This window comes from Diabrotica virgifera, chromosome 9 (genome assembly GCF_917563875.1).
Source record: "Diabrotica virgifera virgifera chromosome 9, PGI_DIABVI_V3a".
In the NCBI taxonomy this organism is placed as follows: domain Eukaryota; kingdom Metazoa; phylum Arthropoda; class Insecta; order Coleoptera; family Chrysomelidae; genus Diabrotica; species Diabrotica virgifera.
This window is the reverse complement of record NC_065451.1, coordinates 159,986,650-160,009,667: the sequence shown is the minus strand read 5'-3', so window position 1 is coordinate 160,009,667 and position 23,018 is coordinate 159,986,650. Positions and strand designations below refer to the sequence as shown.

General features: G+C 31.7%; 1 protein-coding gene across 12 annotated transcripts in view; it reads right to left on the bottom strand.

The window, feature by feature from the left end:
• LOC126892391 (hepatocyte nuclear factor 4-gamma) overlaps positions 1 to 23,018 on the bottom strand; it is a 465,924-nt gene that overhangs the window by 232,345 nt on the left and 210,561 nt on the right. The window contains exon 1 of one of the 12 annotated variants that reach the window (XM_050661918.1): positions 2,596 to 2,650. The exons of 10 other annotated variants lie outside the window; for them this stretch is intronic. In XM_050661918.1, coding sequence (XP_050517875.1) covers positions 2,596 to 2,635 — 40 coding nt within the window. In that variant the 5' untranslated portion in view covers positions 2,636 to 2,650. Of the gene's footprint in view, positions 1 to 1,753; positions 1,900 to 2,595; positions 2,651 to 23,018 lie in introns of those variants that run through there. One more of the 12 variants, XM_050661911.1, reaches the window with a different exon arrangement.

Sequence of the window (23,018 nt, the reverse complement as noted above, 5' to 3'; positions counted from 1 at the left end):
CCCAAATTAACAAAATCTTGGTTAGCTAACCACTTTTTTTCTTCTGTTGGCTGCAGTTATTGTGCTTGCGCATGTGCAATACGAGAAATAATGATCAATTTGACAGAAAAATAAATAAAAACAATTTCATAACTAAATTAAAACAATGTTTAATGCAATATCAAGTTTTGAGTCTTTATTTAGTTCATTGTTCATAACATCTACCTCGGTTTCATAACAAAAGAGACCATTACAATTACTGGGACGATTTAGACTTTTTGCCGATTTCGTTTGTCAAAGACCAGGGTGATATCGCTATTGGAACTTAACTTATTATTAGCTAGGAAATAAGAAGTCCAACTGTTTCGTAAATAATTATTTTGCTGTATAGACATGTTGATAATAATTATCTTTTTAAAATATTACTAGGAATCATGCATTAAATCCTGTTACAGTATGTGTAAACATTGGTACCTGTTTACAGTTGTAAAAATATATTTTCTTATAATTCCTTCCTATTATAGAAATGATGATAATTTATAATTTCGATAATAATTATATTATAATCTCCTTATAATAATAACGAGGAAGAATACTTCCCGCGGTAAAAACAAAATAGCATAACCTAACCTCTTCAAAATAAACATTCTAAATTCGACTCTGATGCATTCACTGCACCCATGCGCAAGCGTAACCACAAAATTCGGAGTTAAACCATCTAACTAGTATCGGTTAAAATCTTGGTATACTTAAACGGGTTTAATCTCTAACCTAGTACTGAAAAACTGATTAACCATAAATATTTCGGTGACAGAAAAATAAATCGGTTAACCCAGCACTGAAAAACCAGCCCTAAGTGATGTTAAAACCTTATTTCATTTTTATTCAGGAGACAGATTTCAAAGATCAACAATATCATAGTTTTGTGAAAATTTTTGGTAGTCATGAAATTAGGGCTGGATCCCGCGTACCAAAAAAAGTTGATTAATAGCAAGCTGAAAATTTGTTAATAGCTTAACGGTGTCTAGTCGGACAAACTTTGATGTACTGGAACACCGGAACAGGGGAAGTTTTAATTGTGGAACAATTTAAAAATTTGGAACGTCAAATTAAGAAAACGTCTCACGTATTTTGCCGAACAGAACTTCCAATTGATTTCGTTACCCGTTCGTTAAACTCTCATGCAAAAATGAGACTGGTATTTATCACCAACTGGGCAAGTCCGACACGTAGAACAAGATAAATGACAGGAATAATGACAGGTCATAAATAGCAGTCTGATTTTTGCATGACAGTCTAATGAAAGGGTAACAAATCAATTGGAAGTTCTGTCCGACAAAATACATGGGACGTTTTTGTAGTTTGACGTTCCAAATTTTTAACCTATTCCTTAAAACTTCCCCTGTTCCAGTGTTCCCTTACATTAAAGTTTGTCCGACTAGACACCGTTAAGCTATTAACAAATTTTAAAATAAACTAATAGCTAAAACCCATGAAGCGTGGCCCAACATACAAAAACTTTTGAAATCATGAGTATAGTAAGGAATATGATGCTGAATCATCTCAAATCCATTACTAAATTGAAAAATTTACAAGATCTCCAGACATTCGTAAATCTACATTAGTATCATTTCAAAGACAAACTGGATCACAACTGGAAAGACTAATATAGGGCGATCCAAATGGCAACTGGATCAAAATTTCTGCGGATGAGCGGTCAAACAATCTTCTCAAATTCTACGATTATATAAATATTTAATATCTTATAACCTACCCAAGTAATTTTTGTTTTCCATTCTTTTTTGGTATAAGATGAACTCTAAATCATCATCACTATTATCGTCATTGGTGAAATTACTATCGCCTTCGACTCCATTCCATTTAAATTCCATTTTTTAAAATTAATAAAAGCCGTTCTCGTAATTTAGAGTAATGCAATGTTTACAGTTTTACAGCAACTGATCTTTTAGAACATATTTATCTAAGCATAAACGGCTGCGATCTGTTAATCTGTTATGCGATAACCTACAAACGGAAATTGTTTGTTTTACGCATGTCAGAACTGCCACTTCTTTAAAAATTCGTGAACCGATTTGACCATACATGAATGGTTCCGGAATCACCAATTTTCTAGTTGGGACGTATTTTAGATCATTCTTCACATTGTACAAATCTAGTTGGAACACATAGAATGTAGTGCGCATGCGTTGAACGATTACTGCATGGTTTTTTATCGAGTTGCAACGAACCTAATGCGTTTTATTGCAACTAACAAAATAAACTTGTACACTGCAATGCTCAACTTTTATACGTATTCGTGTTGTATGTTGCTCAAACCGAAACCCATCCTACTTCAGTCATGTTCTAACCCAAAACTCATATCATTACGTTTAACATCACACCCAAAGGTTTTTACAAGAAATTACATAGTCAGCTATTTTGATATGGCTTAGAGCCAGACTACATCAAGATCGCCTCTAAATCATGCTCTAAATGTGTTGATTTAATAGGTGATAACCGTAGAATAAAAATTATGATTATTATTAACATAAAGAGAATAAGATGGTATTTTGTATATCACGTTGAAGAACTTGAATAAGATATAGCATTACTCACTTTCTAAACAAAGTAGAAAACTTCCTCGATGATTACACATCCACCACTTTCCATGACCTACGGTCAATCACACTACACTGATAATTACTTACCTCGAAGTAATTGTCATGATTTTTTACGAAAAAAAAAACAAAGAACACCCCAGACTAGAAGATCATGTTACAATTTCGTGCACAACTGATTCATTGCATATAGACATATGATTAATTTGTTGTTATTTTAATCCAATTCTTATGACTAAATACGAATAAAAATTACGTTATCAAGACTTTTCCAGTCAGTTCGTGACATTTCTTGGAATTCTTATGATTAGACAACCAAAGTTCCAAGATAAAAAGCTTACAAGTCAGGAACTTTGTAGATATGATTTGTTATGGTACGAAGAATACAGAATCGGGGAATACACGCTGTTAACTCTAACAATAATACTAGGTTTGTTTTCGAAATGAAAATGTGATAGAACACGATTAAAGTTATACAAAATAACGGGTGATTCATTTAGAGGTACTTCTTTCAAAAAGAAAAAACAATTGATAATTGAATTTTATTTGAAAATCATTATTATCATTCTTTACAATTACTTCTCAAAGCTAATTTCTTTTAAATGTTGGCCGTAACTGCAGTGAAGATGGTCCATTTTAAAGATCGAGAAATCAGTGTACGCTTCAATATTAGAGAGTTATCAAGTAACTCTATGAGAATACGGTAACGTTATAAATAACATGTAAAGTATACAGTAAAATAGCGTTACCGTATTCTCCTAGGGTTACTTGATAACTCTCTATTGATGCGTAAAATGTGCGCAAAATCATGATTATCGCACTTGTAAAAAAACAAAGGCCGATGGAAACCCAGCAAAATGTGCAGTATGTGATGGACCCCACCCAGCAAATTTTAAGGGATGTCAAGTCTACCAGGCCATCTTAAATAAAAGATACCCCACAAGAAATGAAAATACACCACAAACGCAAAAAATCCAGCAACAGAGACCAAGAACAAATGAAGAATCAAATGAGGCATACAGTATAGAAAACTTGCCCCAAACATCAGGTACTTATGCCAACGCCACCAAAAAAATGAGACCTATGGCAAGACCGGTTGCTGAACAGCAAAATGCACCAGACACAAACCAAAATAGTAGTTTTACACAATACCTACAACATGTAATAGAACAGCAACAAACCACAATAAAACAACTAATCCTGGAAATCAAAGAACTTAGAGAAGAGCTAAAACAGGTCATCACAAATAAGTGTAATGGCTAAGCTACTTACTATTGCACTATGTAACGCAAATGGCATAAAGCAACACAAACACGAAATAGAAGTATTCCTAGTAACAAACAAAATTGACATACTGTTAGTCTCTGAAATACCCCTTACCTCAAAAACTAGTTTCAAAATTCCAAACTTTGAAGTTTACAATGCAGCCTATGCCGATGTAGATCGATTAGCCAGAGCTGGGGCGGTAGTGTTAATTCGAAATGGACTTAAACACTATCTCCTTAATAAAGTAGAACAAAATGACATACAGGCAACCAGCGTAGTAATAGAGGATTGGAAGGGACCAATTACAATAACAGCGGTGTATTGCCCACCAAACTATCGAGCAAATAAAGAAATGTTTACAGAATTATTTAGAAATAACGGCAACAGATTCCTAGCAGGAGGCGACTATAACGCTAAACACACTAGCTGGGGATCTCGTCTAACAGCTCCAGGAAGAGGAAGAATACTGCATCAAGTCATTCAAGAACTAAAACTAAATCATCTGTCCACCTATACACCCACCTACTGGCCTACAGACCCTCAGAAATACCCAGATTGCCTTAACTTCTTTGTGACCAAAGGATTCTCCAACAATTATCTAAACATCGAACCTAACTATGATATTGCCTCAGATCATACACCAATAATAGCTACGATTCATACAAATGTCCAAGAAAAACCAAAACCACTGATTCTCCACAATCAAGCTACCAACTGGAATCTATTTAGAGAAATATTAGAAAATGAAGTAAACCTCAATATATCCTTAAAAACACACCAAGAATTGGAAAATCAAGTACAACAATTTACAGAATTAATACAGTATGCCTCGTGGGAATCAACTCCACCATTGGTCAGAACCCAAAACAGAAGTCACTGTCCTCATAGTGTAAGGGAGAAGATTAAAGAAAAGCGCGACTTAAGAAAGATCTGGCAAAACACAAGACACAAGCATTAAAAATGAGAGCTTCCAAAACTATGTCGAAAACCTAACGTCAACAAAGGATACAAATTACAGCTTATGGAAAGCAATTAAAAAATTAAAGCAACCCAAAGAACATATTCCACCGATCAGGAAACCTGATGGAAGTTGGGCAAAAACAAATAAAGAGAAAGCAGACATTTTTGCTGCACATCTTGAAACAGTTTTCAAACCTTTCCCAACAAGAGAAGATGCAGATGACGAAATTATAGCGTTTCTTGATGCACAAATACCATCAGATGAGCAAATACAACATATTACACAAAATGAGGTACGGTGCATTATAAAAACAGAGCTAGACCCTAAAAAAGCTCCAGGTCACGACCTAATCACTGGAAAAATTATGAAAGAACTACCGCGAAAAGGAATACTTATGTTAACCTGCCTTACTAACGCCGTCATATATATATATATATATATATATATATATATATATATATATATATATATATATAATGTTCTTGAACTCCTAAGTGGAGCATAGAGCTTCAGTGAAAACGCGCCATCGGGTTCTATTTTGCGCTAGGGCCTTCACCTCATTCCTTCAACGCTAGGGCCTTCAACGCCGTCATAAGACTCAAATATTTTCCTGCGCAATGGAAGGTAGCGCAAATAATACTAATCCCTAAACCTGGTAAACCTCAACACGAAACAACTTCATACCGACCAATAAGTCTACTGCCTGTCATGTCGAAAATTATGGAAAAATGACTAGCTAAGAGACTAATGAAAATTATTGCAGAAAAAGAACTTCTATCGATACACCAATTTGGATTTAGAGTCAAACATTCAACAATTGAACAGATCCATCGACTGGTAGAATTAATCCAAGACTCTTTTGAAAGTAAGCAATATTGCTCAACTGCATTCATCGATGTGAGTCAAGCTTTTGACAAGGTATGGCATCAGGGACTACTCTATAAACTAAAAAGGGACCTACACCAGAACATGTATGACATACTATACTCATACCTAAAAGAAAGATATTTCCAGGTAAAATATGAAGACGAGATAACCGGTCTACATCTCATAAAGGCAGACGTTCCTCAAGGTAACAATCTTGCGCCAATACTGTATCTACTATTTACCTTCGATTTGCCTACGGACAATAAAGTATATACAGCCACATTTACAGACGATACCGCAATAATGGCGGTACATTCAGATCCCGTTGTTGCAGCACACCAACTCCAAGAAAACCTAAATAAAGTCCAGAAATAAAGTAAAACAATGCTGAAAGTACTTGAAAGTAGAACAACTGGATGAACTTGCTGCCATTGAAAGAATACTGAATGAACTGCGTTTAACTGTAGAAGCGTGAACTGACTCCTTTAGAGGCAAAGAAAGTAGGCTCACTTGTATTCCTATTCTGGTTAGTCCAGAAAGCCAATGCGAATCCGCTAGGAAAAATATTCCGATTCGGATTTTTTGCACAATCTTACTTAAAAAGGACCATTTTTAACAAATTTGCATGTTGCCAGGTCCAAAAGTGGGTTTAAAATTTTTTTAAACGTTTTTTTTTGTTTTTTTCCTAAAATTATTTTTTTGCATCGAGCAAAGATTTTTTTTGGTTTTTTGGATCATTTCAAATAGAAAAGGTATTTAGTGACTTCTCTCTAAAGTTGATAGTTTTTGACATATAAGCGATTAAAAATTTAAAAATTGCGAAATCGGCCATTTTTAACCCTCAGAAACTATATGAAAAACTGAAAATTTAGATGTTGCCAAGGTAAGAAGATATTCTTTGAATATTGATTTATGAAATCCCAAAGAGTTTTTTGCAATACAATATCGAAAACCCCTTTGTTTTTTAATTGCCAATCAAGCACGCGCTAGATTGGCAACCGTTGCATGTATATGTAACATGCGTAAATATAAATATGTGCGGAAAAATATTTCGATTCAATTGTTTTTCACCATCTTGCTTGAAATTTTTTTTCACCATCCCCTCTTAACAAATTTGTATGTTGCCAGGATCAAAAAGTCAAAAAAATTTTTAAACGTTTGTTTTTTGTTTTTTCCTAAATCTAATTTTTTTGCATTGGACAAATTTTTTTAGGTTTTTTTTTGGATCATTCCAAACAGAAAAGATCTTAAGTGACTTTTCTGTAAATGTGATAGTTTTCGAGATATAAGCGATTGAAATTTTAAAAATTGCAAAATTGGCCATTTTTAAGCCTCAAAAACTATGTGAAACACCTAAAATTTCAATGATACCAAGGTACGTAGATATTCTACGAATATCGATTGATGAAATCCCGAAGAGCTTTTTACAATACAATATCGAAAACGCCTTCGTTTTTTAGTTGGTAATCAAGCGGGAGCGACACTATTTTCAACCGTTGCATGTGTATATGTAATCGGAGAACATTTTAAGTTTAAAAAAATTGTTTAAAATTTTTTTGACACATTTTTGAAACTGGCAACATGCAAATTTGTTAATAGGGAACCTTTTTAAGCAAGATGGTGAAAAAAAATTGAATCAGAATATTATTTTTCCGCACATATATTTACGCATATTACATACAATCTTGTATACATGCAACGGTTAAAAATAGTGTAGCGACCGCTTGACTAGCAATTAAAAAACAAAGGGGTTTTCGATATTGTATTGCAAAATTGCACTGCATTTAAATTTTCGGCGTTTTACATAGTTTTTAAGGGTTAAAAATGGCCGATTTTGCAATTTTTAAATTTTCAATCGCTTATATCTCGAAAACTATCACATTTACAGAAAAGTCCACTTAAGATATTTTCTATTTGGAATGACCCAAAAAACCTAAAAAAATTTGTCCGATGCAAAAAAATTAGTTTTAGGAAAAAACAAAAAACAAACGTTTAAAAAAATGTTTGACTTTTTGATCCTGGCAACATAGAAATTTGTTAAGAGGGGATATTTTCAATATATACATGCATTATATTTACGCATGTTACATATACATGCAACGGTTGCCAATCAAGCGCCCGCTTGATTGGTAATTAAAAAACAAAGGGGTTTTCGATATTGTATTGCAAAAAACTCTTCGGAATTTCATCAATCGATGTTCAAAGAATATCTTCTTACCTTGGCAACATCGAAATTTTCAGTTTTTCACATAGTTTCTGACGGTTGAAAATGGCCGATTTCGCAATTTTTAAATTTTTAATGGCTTATATTGTCAAAAACTATCAACTTTAGAGAAAAGCCACTAAAGACCTTTTCTGTTTGAAATGATCCAAAAAACCTAAAAAACTTTGTTCGATGCAAAAAAAATAATTTTAGGAAAAAAACAAAAAAAAAAACGTTTAGAAAAATGTTGACCTACTTTTGGACTTTGGACTTTTTGGACTTGGCAACATGCAAATTTGTTAAAAGGGGTTCTTTTTAAGTAAGATTGTGCAAAAAATCCGAATCGGAATATTTTTCCTAGCGCATGCGCAGTGACTTTTTGGACTAGGTCGGCCTGTACGTGAACCAATAGATTATTTTAAGGACATTTACTATTTTTTTTAATATTCACAGTTCAGTGTTTACCTAAAGGGTTAAGTACTCAATCACTTACTAAACCGTTGTCCAATTTGCATATGCTCCCTTTAGTCACCTTTAAAACAATGTATCGTTAGCATTCACTACTGTATTATGCATTTTATTGTTAAACAAGTCTACCAGTGTCATAATCCATACATAAAAATAAAGCATACAACAATCGCTATATATAATTAACGATAAGCTCCGTGGCCAATAAACTGATTCTCTTGTCTTTTGTTCGTTATCAAACTTATCAGAGACAGTTTGTTCTGTAATGTGTGGAAATAATTGAAACACAAGTGTTTTTTATGTGTTGTATTTTTCGAAATCGACACAACGGCGTGTCCGTTACGAAACGGGGATTACAAACAAACATATGATAAGTTATTTTTAATAGATAACAAAATAATTAACATTTAATTAATCGATGTAATAATTTGAAGATTTTTAATTAGTCTGCTAAATGTAGGCCATGGAATTTTATGGCTAGATCCGTTTTTTTGGTCTAACGTTCGACAGTGTCTAAGCCAATAAGGAATGAAAGAAGACGAGAAACAACATCGCTAATTTAGATTTCTTCCTCTAAAGGCCGGTTTCCACGCTTCGTCTTACTGCACGTTTTGTGGGACAGGACAAATCCTATCAATCCTGTCCATCTACGACACCCCTCTTGGGGGTGAAAAAATATATGTCCAAAATAAGTTCGGAATTCGATAAACTGACTAATTCGACGCAACTTTTGTTCTATAGAGTTTTTTCACCAACTCAATACTTTTCGAGTTATTTGCAAGTGAATTTGTTCATTTTTAAACAAAATATTCACGTTTTTAGACGGGTTTTCGCATATAAATAAAAAAGTAAGTATTTTGACGAAAGAAATATTCTTAATAAAAATATAGCTTATAAAAAAATGAAAAAAATTTTGCATATATTAAGTCTGTAGACCCAGTACAAGCAAAGTTGTAGCTAATTAAAAGTAGGTTCTTATTCGTCAAATTCCAAATCGAATACTTCATCGAGAAATAACCAAAAAACGGAACACTTTTCGGGGAACACTCATTTCAATTGTTTTAAAGTGTTTAAAAAAGGTTTATTTTTGTTTTTTAAAAACCTTCTAACCTTAACAGTAAGTGAGTTATGCTCAAAATATTGTTGGTATGTACCTTTTATTTTTTGGTAAAAAGAATCGCGAAAACACCCCATAATTGGCATATCAAATAAAATTATTCGTTACCGCTTCACAAGTTACTTTGCTTATTTATTCTTTATACGATCTGTAAGTCTCAGTGATTCAAAGTGCTTATTTTTGAAAAGGCTGTAATTAAAATGGCTTGAACGAGTCACTAATCCCGAGTGTATGCAAACTTTGAACAGCCATAGCATAACCGATTTTTGCCCAACAGGAAAACAAAAAGTCCAAAATATTCAGAAAAGCAAAACGTACATTTTATTACTTTTTGAGATTTTTGGTATTACTAATGATTTTTAAGTTATTTTGAAAAAGAGCATTTTTTCAAGATTAGAAATTTTAAAATTTTTATTTTAAAACCACTTTTTTTTCCAAAAATAAGTACGTTGAATCGATGAAACTTACAGATCATATAGACACTACATAAATAAAGCAACATGTGAAGCTGTAACGATTAATTCTATTTAAGTTGGTAATTAGGGGGCGATTTTCCCGATTTTTTTATGCCAAATCAAAACGGACCAACTGTATTTTGAGCGTAACTTGCTCACATTTGATGCTAGAATATTTTTTTATAAAAATAGACATAAAGCTTTTTAAACTCTTTAAAAAAAGTTGTAATGTGTTTTTTCCAAAAAGTGCTTCATTTTTTGGTTATTTTACGTTGAAATATATTTATTTGAAGTTTGGTGAATATGAACCTATTTTTTCCTTAGCTATAATTCTGCTTCTACTAGGTCTAGAGACTTCGTGTATACACCATTTTTTCACTTTTTTACAAGCTATACTTTTGCTAACAAGGATTTTTTCGATAAAATACTTAATTTTTGAATTATTTGCGAAAAATTGTCTAAAAACGTGTTGGTTTTGTTGAAAAATGAACATATTCACTTGAAAATAACTCGAAAAGTATTGACTTTTCGAAAAAACTGTATGGAATAAAAGTTGTTTAGAATTAGGTATTTTATCGAATTTCGGACTTATTTTGAACATATGTTTTTCACCCCCGAGAAGGGGTGAAACTCACCCCCAGGGCAAAAGCACATATCGGCACAATATCACTTTTTTTCTTTGACATGTTGGCTATGAGTATGCTAAATTTTATGTCAATCCAAACGGTTCTTTAAAATTTACTGCAAAAACCGTCAAATAATGTACTAAATACAATAAAACAAGGACACAAATATGTAAAAATGGAAGTCACGAGAAAAATTCACAATACGATAACAGTGCCAATAATAACATTCGCACGTGAAGTTGGAGAATTCATAAAAAACATGAATCAAAAATGAAACAATTGAGAAAAATTTGCAGGAAACCAAAAAGAGACAGTATAAGTAATAAAGATATCAGAAAAATGACAAAACAGAAACCTATGACTGAGTACATTAAACAAAGCAAATCTTCTGTTTCAGCCATATTAATAGAATGAAACCAGAAAGAATTATAAGGCAACTGTTAAAATAGGGAAGCAGAAGGAAAAGGAGAGCGGGAAGAACAATAAGGAAATGAAGAGATCAGCTCGAAGAAATAAGAAGGAATAAAGGGGTATTGAGGAATTAAAGACGATATTCAGAAATAAAAATGCATGGAAAAATGGACAAAGGAAGAAACGAAATCCTAATCCGATGCCTGAGACAGCAGAAAGATATGAGAAGGAAAAGTATTTTAATTTGAAAAAGTGTGTCGAACTAACTGGGGAAATCATAATGAGAAACCCAGTATATTTTTACACAACCACCTATATAAATACCTATGAAAACTCAAATATTTAGAATGCTTTTCTCCTCCAAAAATATTTCTAACATACAAAAATATAAAGATGTCGGCGATCTCTGTGTTGTTATTTATATTTGATATAAAAATAATGGTCGGGATTCCTCGGCGCCAAAGTACAAAGTCTATTTTTACTTACACATTTGACTTACACAACAATAACAAAAAATTCGCTGGAAGTGTACATTTCGCGTTTACATCGACGGGGTCAAAGAAGGGTAGGTCATTTTATATGAAAAATCATTAATCAGAATAATAATACTCCTTGTTCGGTAGACCGAAAAAAGTTTAGGAACTTGCCAGTTGGCAGTGAGATGATGCTACTGATCGATGACATAATGTGATTTGGAAATTTGTAGACTAATGTAATTATAGAATCTCCCAAAATATAAAGAAAAGTTATTAATCATTTAAATTTAAAAGGTTTATATTCTGTAATTTTTCAGGCTACGTTCTTTCTACAAAAATGTTAGTCGATTAACAGACCGGGGCGCATCTGTAAAAATATTAGTACATTTGAACGTTGAGAGGTGACTCAAATTTTTTGCAGAAATTGCTTGAAAATAACTCAAATATTAATATTTGAGTTATCCTCCCTCTCAAAAAGGTCCGGAACATTGTTTAAATAATCAAAATGTCAAAAAATGAAGGAAAAATTCGATTTTTTTCTTGGTTTTTGATTATAACTTTAAAAGTGTTCATTTCCAAGAAAATTTGTACTGACATAAAAGTTGTGTAATAAAATTTCCTACAATATAGAATTAGTTAAAAATTTAAAAAATAGTTACCCTTGTTGCAAAATAGCAATAATTGCGAAAAAACCATACAAAAATAAGTATTCGCATTTTACGTTTTTCAACCATTTATGCTACACTTAGGACCTTCATATTTCACCCAGAAAAACTTTATGATACAGTAAAACAATACTGTAAATTTCATTAAGATTGGTTCGACAGATTTTGAAAAATAAATTTCGCAATCCAGCTTTCGCAAAAAAAAATTCTTTTTTCAAAATGTTACAGGACTGAAAATAAAGCAGATAGCAAGTTGAACTTTTTTTTTCGTATAGAAATGTTTCATTTGCAATTTGCAAAATTAAAATCGATTAACTACCACGGCGTCAGGAATTTTTTTAAATAAACATTAATTATTGGTGCTACGCGCAGGACAGCGGATAGTTTGCTCTGATTGGGCATTCCAATGACCTTTGATAATGATTGACACATTTTAATTTTTATTACATATCGATATAAATAAATAAATTTGTTTATTGCAAAATAAAAACACATACTCTATCCTTTGAAATAACAGTTTTCGTAGCAAAAACTTGCTTTGTTCATATATTTTAACTTAGAAAATAAAAGTTTATTATTCTTAAACAAATGCAATTGTTTAAACAATATTTCACAAACAGTAATAAAATTAGTTTGATTTTTGTGGAATTAAAATATTAAAATACAGCAAAATATAGAGTAAGAAAAGAATATATTAGATAAAGGTTGGAAGAAATTTTGGTGGAAATCAAGTTGTGTGAATCGAACACCGCTGTACTGCGTGTAGCAGCAAAAATTAATGTTTATTTAAAAAGTTTCCTGACGCTGTGGTAATTAATCGATTTTAATTTTGCAAATTGCAAATGAAAGGTACAATGCACTTCTATAAGCAAAAAAAAATTCACCTTGCTATCTGCTTTATTTTCAGTCCTGCAACATTTAAAAAAATGAATTTTAGATGCGCCCTGGACTCTAAAGATTATGTCCCATTCTCCTGTGATGAAAGCGCCTTACATAACATTTCATCTAGGTATAGGTATTTTTCTTATAAAATCAATACTTGTATAGTTAGTTACTCACTGAGACAGAAGCAGTCAAATAGCTTACCCCAATTTTGAAACAGTTCTTTTATCATATTATAATCATTTAATCTACCATATCAATATTACTAATACAATTCTAACTACCATGTACCATCTACATTAACCTATTATCTCAATATTACTTATCATCATTCTCTTTGCCTTATCTCTATGCGGGGTTGGCTTCCCTAATTGCATTTCTCCACACAATTCTATCTTGGATCACATCAATGTTAATCCCCTTTACCAACATGTCCTGCCTTATCGTCTCCCCCCAGGTCTTCTTTGGTCTTCCTCTCCTACTCCATCCAGGAATCTGCACTTCAGCTATTCTTCGTATTCGTCTCGACGTTGAACATGCCCAAACCATCTTAACCTAAGCTCTCTCATTTTGGCATCAATTGGTGCCACACCTAGACTTCCCCTAATATACTCATTTCTAATTTTATCCTTATTTGTCACTCCACTCATCCATCTAAGCATTCTCATTTCCGCCACATGCATTCGTTGTTCCTTTTTCTTTTTCACTGACCAAAATTCAGTTCCGTACATCATAGCCGGTCTTATAGCTGTTTTATAGAATTTTCCCTTCAGCTTCATTGGAATTTTTCTGTCACACAACACACCACTTGATTCTTTCCACTTCATCCATCCAGCCCTAATTCTATTGCATGCATCTCCATCTATTTCTCCATTACTCTGTAATACCGATCAAAGGTACTTAAAACTATTGCTTTTCGCAATCATTTCACCATCCAAAGATACCATTTTATTTGTAGTAACTCCATCTTTAAATGAACTTTCCAAATACTCTGTTTTTTTCCTACTAAGTTTTAAACCTTTTTCCTCCAGAGCTTGTCTCCACTGTTCAAGTTTTTGTTCAAAGTATTTTTCACTATTTCCTATTAACACTACATCACCAGCATACATTAGGCACCATGAAATGCTACCCTGTAGTTTCGCTGTTATCTGGTCCAAAACTAATGAGAATAAATAAGGACTAAGCACCGAGCCTTGGTGCAATCCTACTTTCACCTGAAATTTATCAGTCTCTCCCACAACTGTCCTATTATACCAATATTACTACAGTACCAATATAACTATTCTAGCTTTATTGACTCTTCCTCTTCTTCTTGTTCTCGTAGCACTACACCCAGGGGTGGTTTTTGGCTGATTGCACAAGTCGCTTCCATCTGGAATGGTCGTCCGTTGAATCAGTGGGTAGCCCCAATGTTTCTAATCCTGACTATACAGGGTGTTTGGTAAAGAATGGGCCATAGCTTAACCTCAGGTTCCTGAGGTTAAAATAGGCCGATAGGCTAACTTACCTTAGTACAAAGTTTATAATAACCGAGTCAAAGTTAAACTTTTTTTTTATTTATTATTGAATATTTCCTGACAGGTATGAGATAACAACATCAAATTTGGTATGTGGGGGTTTTTTGGGTCGAGAAAACTAAATTCTCTACCAAAAATTATGTATTGCCCAGAGGGCGCCACATACGCCTTTCAGCACTCATTTATTACGTTCTTTTCTTTATCCCTCACTCTGTATAATTTTGACATTAAATTTTTTATTCTCCTATTAGTTTTACTTAAAAAAGGTATACTTCTTTCATCTCCCTAAACTCAACCGTTTTCGAGATAAACGCATTTTAAATCTGCGATACACTATCATTTTTAGCATATTATTGTAAAGGTTTTTGTCGGGACACTTGAGCAGCCAGGCTGCAAATGGATTTTTTGGGTACTATATACCTATAATACATTATAAATACAAAAATGCCCGTCACAGTTCGGACAAGAAACTTAGTTATTAACAAATAAGGGTCAAAAATGGCAGTTTTTTCATTTAAATCGCTACAGGTAAAAATAGGGTAATTATATATTATTTAGAGTAATCGTATTTTAGTAGATCAGCCAAGGTTTAAAATGGCACTTTTTGAATTTTAGTCCGATCATTTTTTGCTTCGGAAAATGGCAATATAAGACTAACATTTAAAAATAAAAAAGGTGCTATAACTTTTGCGAAAATGGCCTTAAGACTTTAATATTGCAATAAAAGTTGAGTCAAACATTCCATATAACGCACAAACATTTTTAAGACGATTCGTCAATTAGTTTAAATTTTATTCAATTTGATTATCTCAAAGAGTTTTTTTTCGCAATGTTATTGTTCAGAAAATAATAATGACACAGCAATTCTGTGGAAATCACATGCAAGAAGAAAAGTTATGTTTTCAAAGTGTTGAAAAAAATCATTAAAAAGTCGTTTTTATCACTCCGAAAAAAGTTTAGTAAAATATAGTCATTTTTGGCTTATAAACAATTTGAACAGTTTGGTTAATATTGACTACAGAGTAAATATATACTTTAGGATTTAAAAAGCTGGTATTTTTACACGAATTTTCAGACAAAAACTTTTTGCCTAGGTTAATTCGGCTCAAAGTTAGCCACTTTTATTATTTAATTCGCAGTTACTTTTATATACATCAAATTCTCTTGTAACATTGTTAGTTACCATACTACTCCAAAACGGCTTGGCCGATTTTTATGAAATTTTACACGTATATCCTATAGGAGGAAAAGAGGTTTTAATCTATTTTTTATACCCATAAGTTATAAGGGGGGTTGCACCCCTGACATTTTTTTTTATTTTTTTGGACAAAATTATCTACCTTAATTTTATATGATATAGAAATAAAAAATACATACAACCCTTAATTTTCACTATTTTATCACCAACCCCTATTTGTTAACAGCCATCTATATATTTACATCTATAAAATTCTCTTGTCATAGTGTTACTTTCCATACTCCTCCGAGACCGCTTGACCGATTTTTATTATGTATATTCAGTAGGTCTTAGAATCGGTCGTAATCTACTTTTCATATCCCTGAGTGATAAGGGGAGTTCCCCCTAAAATTTTGTAATGTTAGGTGGGGATGTGTGTACATAACGTACTCTATAAGACTACGAGTACATACAAATAAAAAATATGATCAAAATCCATCAACAAGTTCCGGCGATATAAATCGCAGCATATGTTTGCAGAATCAGTTTCATTTTTTCAGTGCACGGATTTTAATAATTCCTCTCCACCGACCACGAATTAATTCCGTTCGGACGCCATGTTTAAAACATTATTAACCATTCTGTTGTGGTTCAAAGTTTACTCAAACTTTTACACGTAAACTATATACCTTCAACTTTAAAATAGCTCTAGTTAGGTTGCTTAATTGTTATAAACAAAGTAGCCGTCAATTAAATAAAAAAAGTAGCTAACTTTGACCGTAATTTTTCAAATCCCATTGTAGTTATAGCCTACAATCAATATTAACAAAGTTATTCAAATTGTTTATAAGCCTAAAATGACTCTATTTTAGTAAAATGTCTTCCGAGTGATAAAAATTACTTTTTAATGATTTTTTACAAATACGTTGAAAATATGACTATTTTACTTTCACGCTGTTTTCACAGAATTGCTATATTATTATTATTTTCTGAACAATAACATTGCGAAAAAAAAAGCTCTTCGTGATAAACAAATTGAATAAAATTTAAAATAATTGACGAATCGTCCTAAAATTTTTTGTGCATTGTGTGGACTGTTTGACTTAACTTTTCATGCAATACGAAAGTCTTAAATTCATTTTCGCAAAAGTTATAGCAAATTTTTTATTTTCGAAATTTTAGTTTTATTTTGCAATATCCGAAGCAACAAATGATAGGACCAAAATTCAAAAAGAGATATTTTAAACCTTGGCTCATCTACTAAAAGAAAAATATTATAAATAAGATATTTAATTACCATATTTTTACCTGTAGCGATTTAAACGAAAAAACTTCCATTTTTGACCCTTATTTGTTAATAATTAAATTTCTCGTCCAAACTGTGACGGGCATTTTTGTATTTACACCCGAAAAATAACTTAAACCATAAAATTATCCAAAAATGTATCGCATATTTTTTCAAATGGAATTTGTCATGCAATGACATAAATTTGAGAACTGGCACAATTATTATGGTTTTAAGTTATTTTTCGGGTGGAAACTACAATGATATTATGCTAAAAATGATGGTGTATCGCAGATTTAAAATGCGTTTATCTCGAAAACGGTTGAGTTTAAGGAGATGAAAGAAGTATACATTTTTTAAGCAAAACTAATAGGAGAATAAAAATTTTAATGTCAAAATTATAGAGAGTGAGGGATAAAAAAAATTGAACGTAATAAATGAGTGCTGAAGAAGTATGTGGCGCCCTCTGGGTAATACATAATTTTTGGTAGGGAATTTAGTTTTCTCGACCCAAAAAACCCCACATACCAAATTTGATGTTGTTGTCTCATACCTGTCAGGAAATATTCAATAATAAATAAAAAAAAAAGTTTAACTTTGACACCCTGTATCTCGGTCATTATAAACTTTGTACTAAGGTTAAATCGGCCTATTTTAACCTCAGGAACCCATATAAAAATGAATGTTATGTCTATATAATATTTTATTATTTTACTACAGAGAAACGCAAATCCAAAAACACAAGAATTATAATAAATAATACCTTTACTAAAAACACTAATATATTCTTTTAATGACTTATTTGCACGGATACATATAGATAAATACCTATCTTGAAAGATTAGCAAGGAACTACATACTGTCTGTGTGCGCAGGCGCGCAGATTTATGTACAATTTTACCCTCAATCGAATCGCCGCTAAAGAAGAATATCTTCAAAAAAATTTCTAGCATCAAAATTAAACAAGTTACGCTCAAAATAAAGTTAGTCCCTTTTATTTTGGTAAAAAAATCGGGAAAATCACCCCCTAATTAGTATCTCAAATGAACTTAATCGTTACGACTTCACAAGTTTTTGACTCGTGTATGTATTGTTTATATGATCTGTAAGTTTCATCGGTTCAAAGTCCTTATTTTTGAAAGGGCTGTAGTTAAAAAGGGTTGAACGCACTGATCACGAATGTATGCAAATTTAGAAACACCAAATCTTAATCAATATTGTGTAACAGAAAAACAAAAAAATACATGATATTCAGAAAAGCAATGCTGACTTTTTTGGTTTCTCGAGATTTTTGGTATCTCCAACAATTTTTACTTAAAATTAAAAAGTTATTTTGAAAAAAGCATATTTTTCAAAATTAAAATTTTTAAAAATTTTGCTTTGAAACCATTTTTTTTTTCAAAAATAAGCACTGTGAATCGATGAAACTTATAAACATAACATAAGTAAAATAATTTGTGGAGCGGTAACGAATAATTTCATTTAAGTTGCTAATTAGGGCGTGGTCTTCCTGATTTTTTTTTGCCAAAACAAAAGGGACCAACTTTATTTTGAGCGTAACTTGCTTAAATTTAATGCTAGAAACTTTTTATAAAAACAGAAATAAAGCTTTTTTAAAACACTTTAAAAAAGTTAAAATGGGTTTTCCATAAAAAGTGCTTAATTTTTTGGATATTTCACTTCGAAATATTCTATTTCAAATTTGGTGAATATGAATCTATTTTTCATTGGCTATAACGCTGGTTCTACGAGATTCAGAGACCTAACGCGTACACCATTTTTTTTTTATTTTTTATAGGCTATATTTTTACTAAGAACGTTTTTTCGACAAAATATGAGTTATTTGCGAAAAACCGTCTAAAAATGTAGTTATTTTGTTGAAAAATGAACATATTCAGTGGCAAATAACTCGAAAAGTGTTGACTTGGCGAAAAAGCTCTATAGAACAAAAGTTACTTAAAATTAGTCAGTTTGTCCATTTCCGGACTTATCTTGGATATATTCTTTTCACCTCCAAGAGGGGGTGAAAGTCACCCCTAGGGCAAAAGCACACATCGGCACAATATCACTTTTTTTCTTTGACATGTAAGCTATGCGTGTGCCAAATTTCATGTCAATCCAAGCGGTTCTTTAAATTTTAGAGCAAAAACCGTAAAAGACTGTACTATAAACCTTTTTTTTTTGCGAAAGCGAATTGTTCAACTTTAGCTTCGCGGACTGCATTTCAAACCTTTGCGTTCGGCGTGTTAACCATTCCTGCTCTATTTGCCTACACTATTTTTCTGCTGTCTTTTCTTCCTGTTATTAAAATTTCCAAGCAAAATCAACCGTAAACATAATAGTTATTCTAAAACATGTGGAAACAGAACAAAAACATGCAAGTACTTAAGTGTTTTCTGTATAATTCGATACCCTTGAAAACAAGGTCCTAATTATAGATTGTAACATCCATTAGAAAACTTGGTCAATCAATTTATCGAAACTATATATAACTAATAGCTTTTACGAACATATTTTTATGGTTGGCAAATAAAATTATAAAAAATACACGTTTTCTAATGATGTAAAGAGTTAATTGTTTTATTTTAATAATCATTACTTGATAGTGACAATTATTTACATAGACCGGGCTGTATCGGCGCCTCCGCTAGCGAAATTATTCCGATTTGATTTTTTTGAACAAACTTACTCAAAAATGGTCCTTATAACATATCCACAGGGTGCCGGGCGGTGCCGTGGTCGAAAAATTGTTTAAACAATTTTTTTTAACAAATTCACAAAAATAATCTTTTCATTTCGAACAATTTTTTTAGATAGGTAATTTGGGTCATTCTGAGCAAAAAAGGTCTGTTGTCATTTTTCTCTAAAATTAATTGTTGTCCAGTTATATACGATTTAATGCGAAAATGGCAATTTTCAAGGCTTAATACCTAACTCGATTAAAAATTATTATTATGAAATTCAAAAAGTGACCAAATCAAGTTTCAAACCCCTTCTTCAAGGTCCTGAAGAGATTTTTGTCGTTATTTTATTAAAAAGCTGTTATTTTTAATTATTAACAATTAGCGCTATAGTTCAGGATATATCGTCGCCCCCGTTAGTGAAATTATTACTCAGATTCGATTTTTTGCACAAACTTACTCAAAAAGGAGTCCTTATAACATATCCAGAGGGTGCCGTGGTCGAAAAATTGTTTAAACAATTTTTTTTTAACAGAATAAGAAAAATAATTTTTTCACTTCGAACAAATTTTCTTTAGATAATTTAGGACATTATGGAAAAATGCGAAAATGGCTATATAACTCGACAACAATCAATTTTAGAGAAAAATCACAAGAGAACTGCCAAAATCTAATCAAACTAGTTGTTCTAAGACAAACAACAACTGTTAATTGCAAAAAAAAACATACGTCACTTATAACACACGAATTAATACCAAATTCCACATTGAACAATATAACAAATAATTAGGAGACTAAGAGATACTAGACTAGTCAGCTGTTTTGATGTGGCTGGTGACTTCCACGAATATCTTTAGCTGTAGGACAGTTTCCTTAACTGATATGTAAGTACATATACTACTATTACTACAAACTTTTTGTGTATTTTGATCATATACCATCTTGTCAAGACTCCATCAACCCTTAACTACTTAAGTATTGATGGTAGTATATATTAAATTATATATAGTCGGTTCGCTAAACTCAGACGCAAATGGCTAATGATTTTAGTAAGTAACTTTTTTGTTTTTTGCCAATTTTGACAAAATTTGCAAAATTACTAAATATTTATTAATTATTAACTATTTAGTAATGATTTTTTTGGCAATTTTATCAAATTGGCAAAATTACTAGCTTAAATCACTAGCCAGTTGAGTCTGAGTTTAGCGAACGGACTTATACCAAGCAATTCTCATCAGATTGATCACTCCCAATGGCAAAATGTCTCAGTATACACTCTATAGAGTATTGAGTTCAATACTATACCGTTGTTTGGCTTTATTGTATGTAATTTAAACCAAGACATAGTTGTTTTTTATATTTTTATATATGTATATGTACATTTTTGTCTCTTTTTATGATTTTAGCTTGTAGCTTGTAATTTTGAAGACTTTATGTACTGGGCCTGAAGATGAGGCATACATTGTAAGCCTAGAAACCGGTTGCCCCATGATTATGTAACAACTATTAAAATACAAACTTAAGATTGCGAGTATTGACTCATTTCCTATATCCAATTGTCTTTTCTGTATGTATTTACTGTATTTAAAGTGGGATTTTGGTTCCGAAACTCATTTCTCATGTTCAGTTTCTTTCCAAATCAGTATAATCTAAGCTAAGCTCGTCGAAGCTTCAACAATAAAATTGGCATTTTACGTGTCGTTTTATAGTTATATGACAGAGGTGTCACTTTATTGTCGAACAATAACTGACAATATAGACCAGTAAGGATCTGCGAAAAAACGTCTATTTTTGGATGTGAGAGGTGGCATTCGGATTTTTGCAGATAAAGTTAGGTGACACCTTCAGTAATAATAATTGACTTATGCTCCTTCTCAAATATGCCCGGAACATTAATAAAAAAAATTAAAATATTTAAAAATTTCGAAAAACATCGATTTTTTTCTGCTTTCTTTGCTTATAACTTTAAAACGATTCGTTTTGGAACAAAGTCGTAGAGAAATAAAATAAAGATAAGTGAATTTTGTATGATATACGACTGGTACAAAATGTCTTAAGGTAATACCTTTTCTGCAATATAGCAATAAATACAAAATAAGGGGGCAAAATAAGTCTGTTGTTATTCAATATTTTTTAACCACTTTGGTGGCACTTAGAACCTTAGTAATTCGCCTAGGAAATTCTTTGTAACATACATATAATACTTAAATCGTGTACCAAATTTCATTAAAATCGACCTAATAAATTTTGCATAATAAATTTGCAATCTAAATGTTTTTAAAAAAGTTCAAATTTTTTAAAATCTTTCTAAACAAAAAGTAGACCATTTAGAAGTTGGCTAATTTTTTTTACATATAAAGAGGTGCTCTACCTATCTAATACACTTTACAGAATTAAAATCGGATTATTTAAGGGGCCCCAGCAATGTTTTAAATTTATAAACAATTTTTTGGCTTATAAACAAATAGCTTTGTTTAATAATAAAAAAAATAATTTTTAGCAATACGAATAATTAAAACCGGTATAATTTGACTTAAACTTTCAAATGCTGTCAGCAGAATTACTGTTTTATTTTTTAATCAAACGTTATTCGCGTTCAAAAATTGCAATTTCTCGATTTTTTGAAAGTTCCACCGCGTTTATCTCGAAAACTATGCATCCTACGAAAAAACTTGTAAGAACATTTTTTGTTTAGAATTACCCAAGAAATACAAAAAATGTTTTATTTTGCGAAAAATCGATTTTATGTAATTCCTTAAGTTTTTTGTTTATAACAATCTTATCGACATCCGGATCAACTGTTACCCAAAAAACTCGTGTTCTACGGGTCAAAATACATAAAAAAACTTGGGTAAGTCCATCTAAATAAAGGAGCCCGTAGCACCCCCTCCTGGCCACAGCACTAATTTGTTTATAAGCCAAAAAATTGTTTATAACTTTAAAACATTGCTGAGGCTGCTTAAATAATCCGATTTCAATTTTGTAAAGTGCATTAGATAGGTGGAGTACTTCTTTATATGTAAAAAAATTGACAAATCTTTGTATGTTCTAGTTTTTGTTGTGCAAGATTTTAAAAAATTTTAATTTTTTACAAAAAGTTTAGATTGCAAAATTATTATGCAAAATCTAGTAAGTCAATTTTAATGAAATTTGGTGTACGGTTTTAGCACATTACAAAAATCTTCTAAGAAATTAGGAAGGTTCCAAGTGTAACCTAAGTGATGAACAATCATTGAATAAGGACAGGCTTGTTTTGCCCCCTTATTTTATATTTATTGCTATTTTGAAGCAAGGGTGATAAATTAAGACATTTTTAACCAATCGCATCTGATAGAAAATTTAATTATCTTTGTTTTATTCCTAT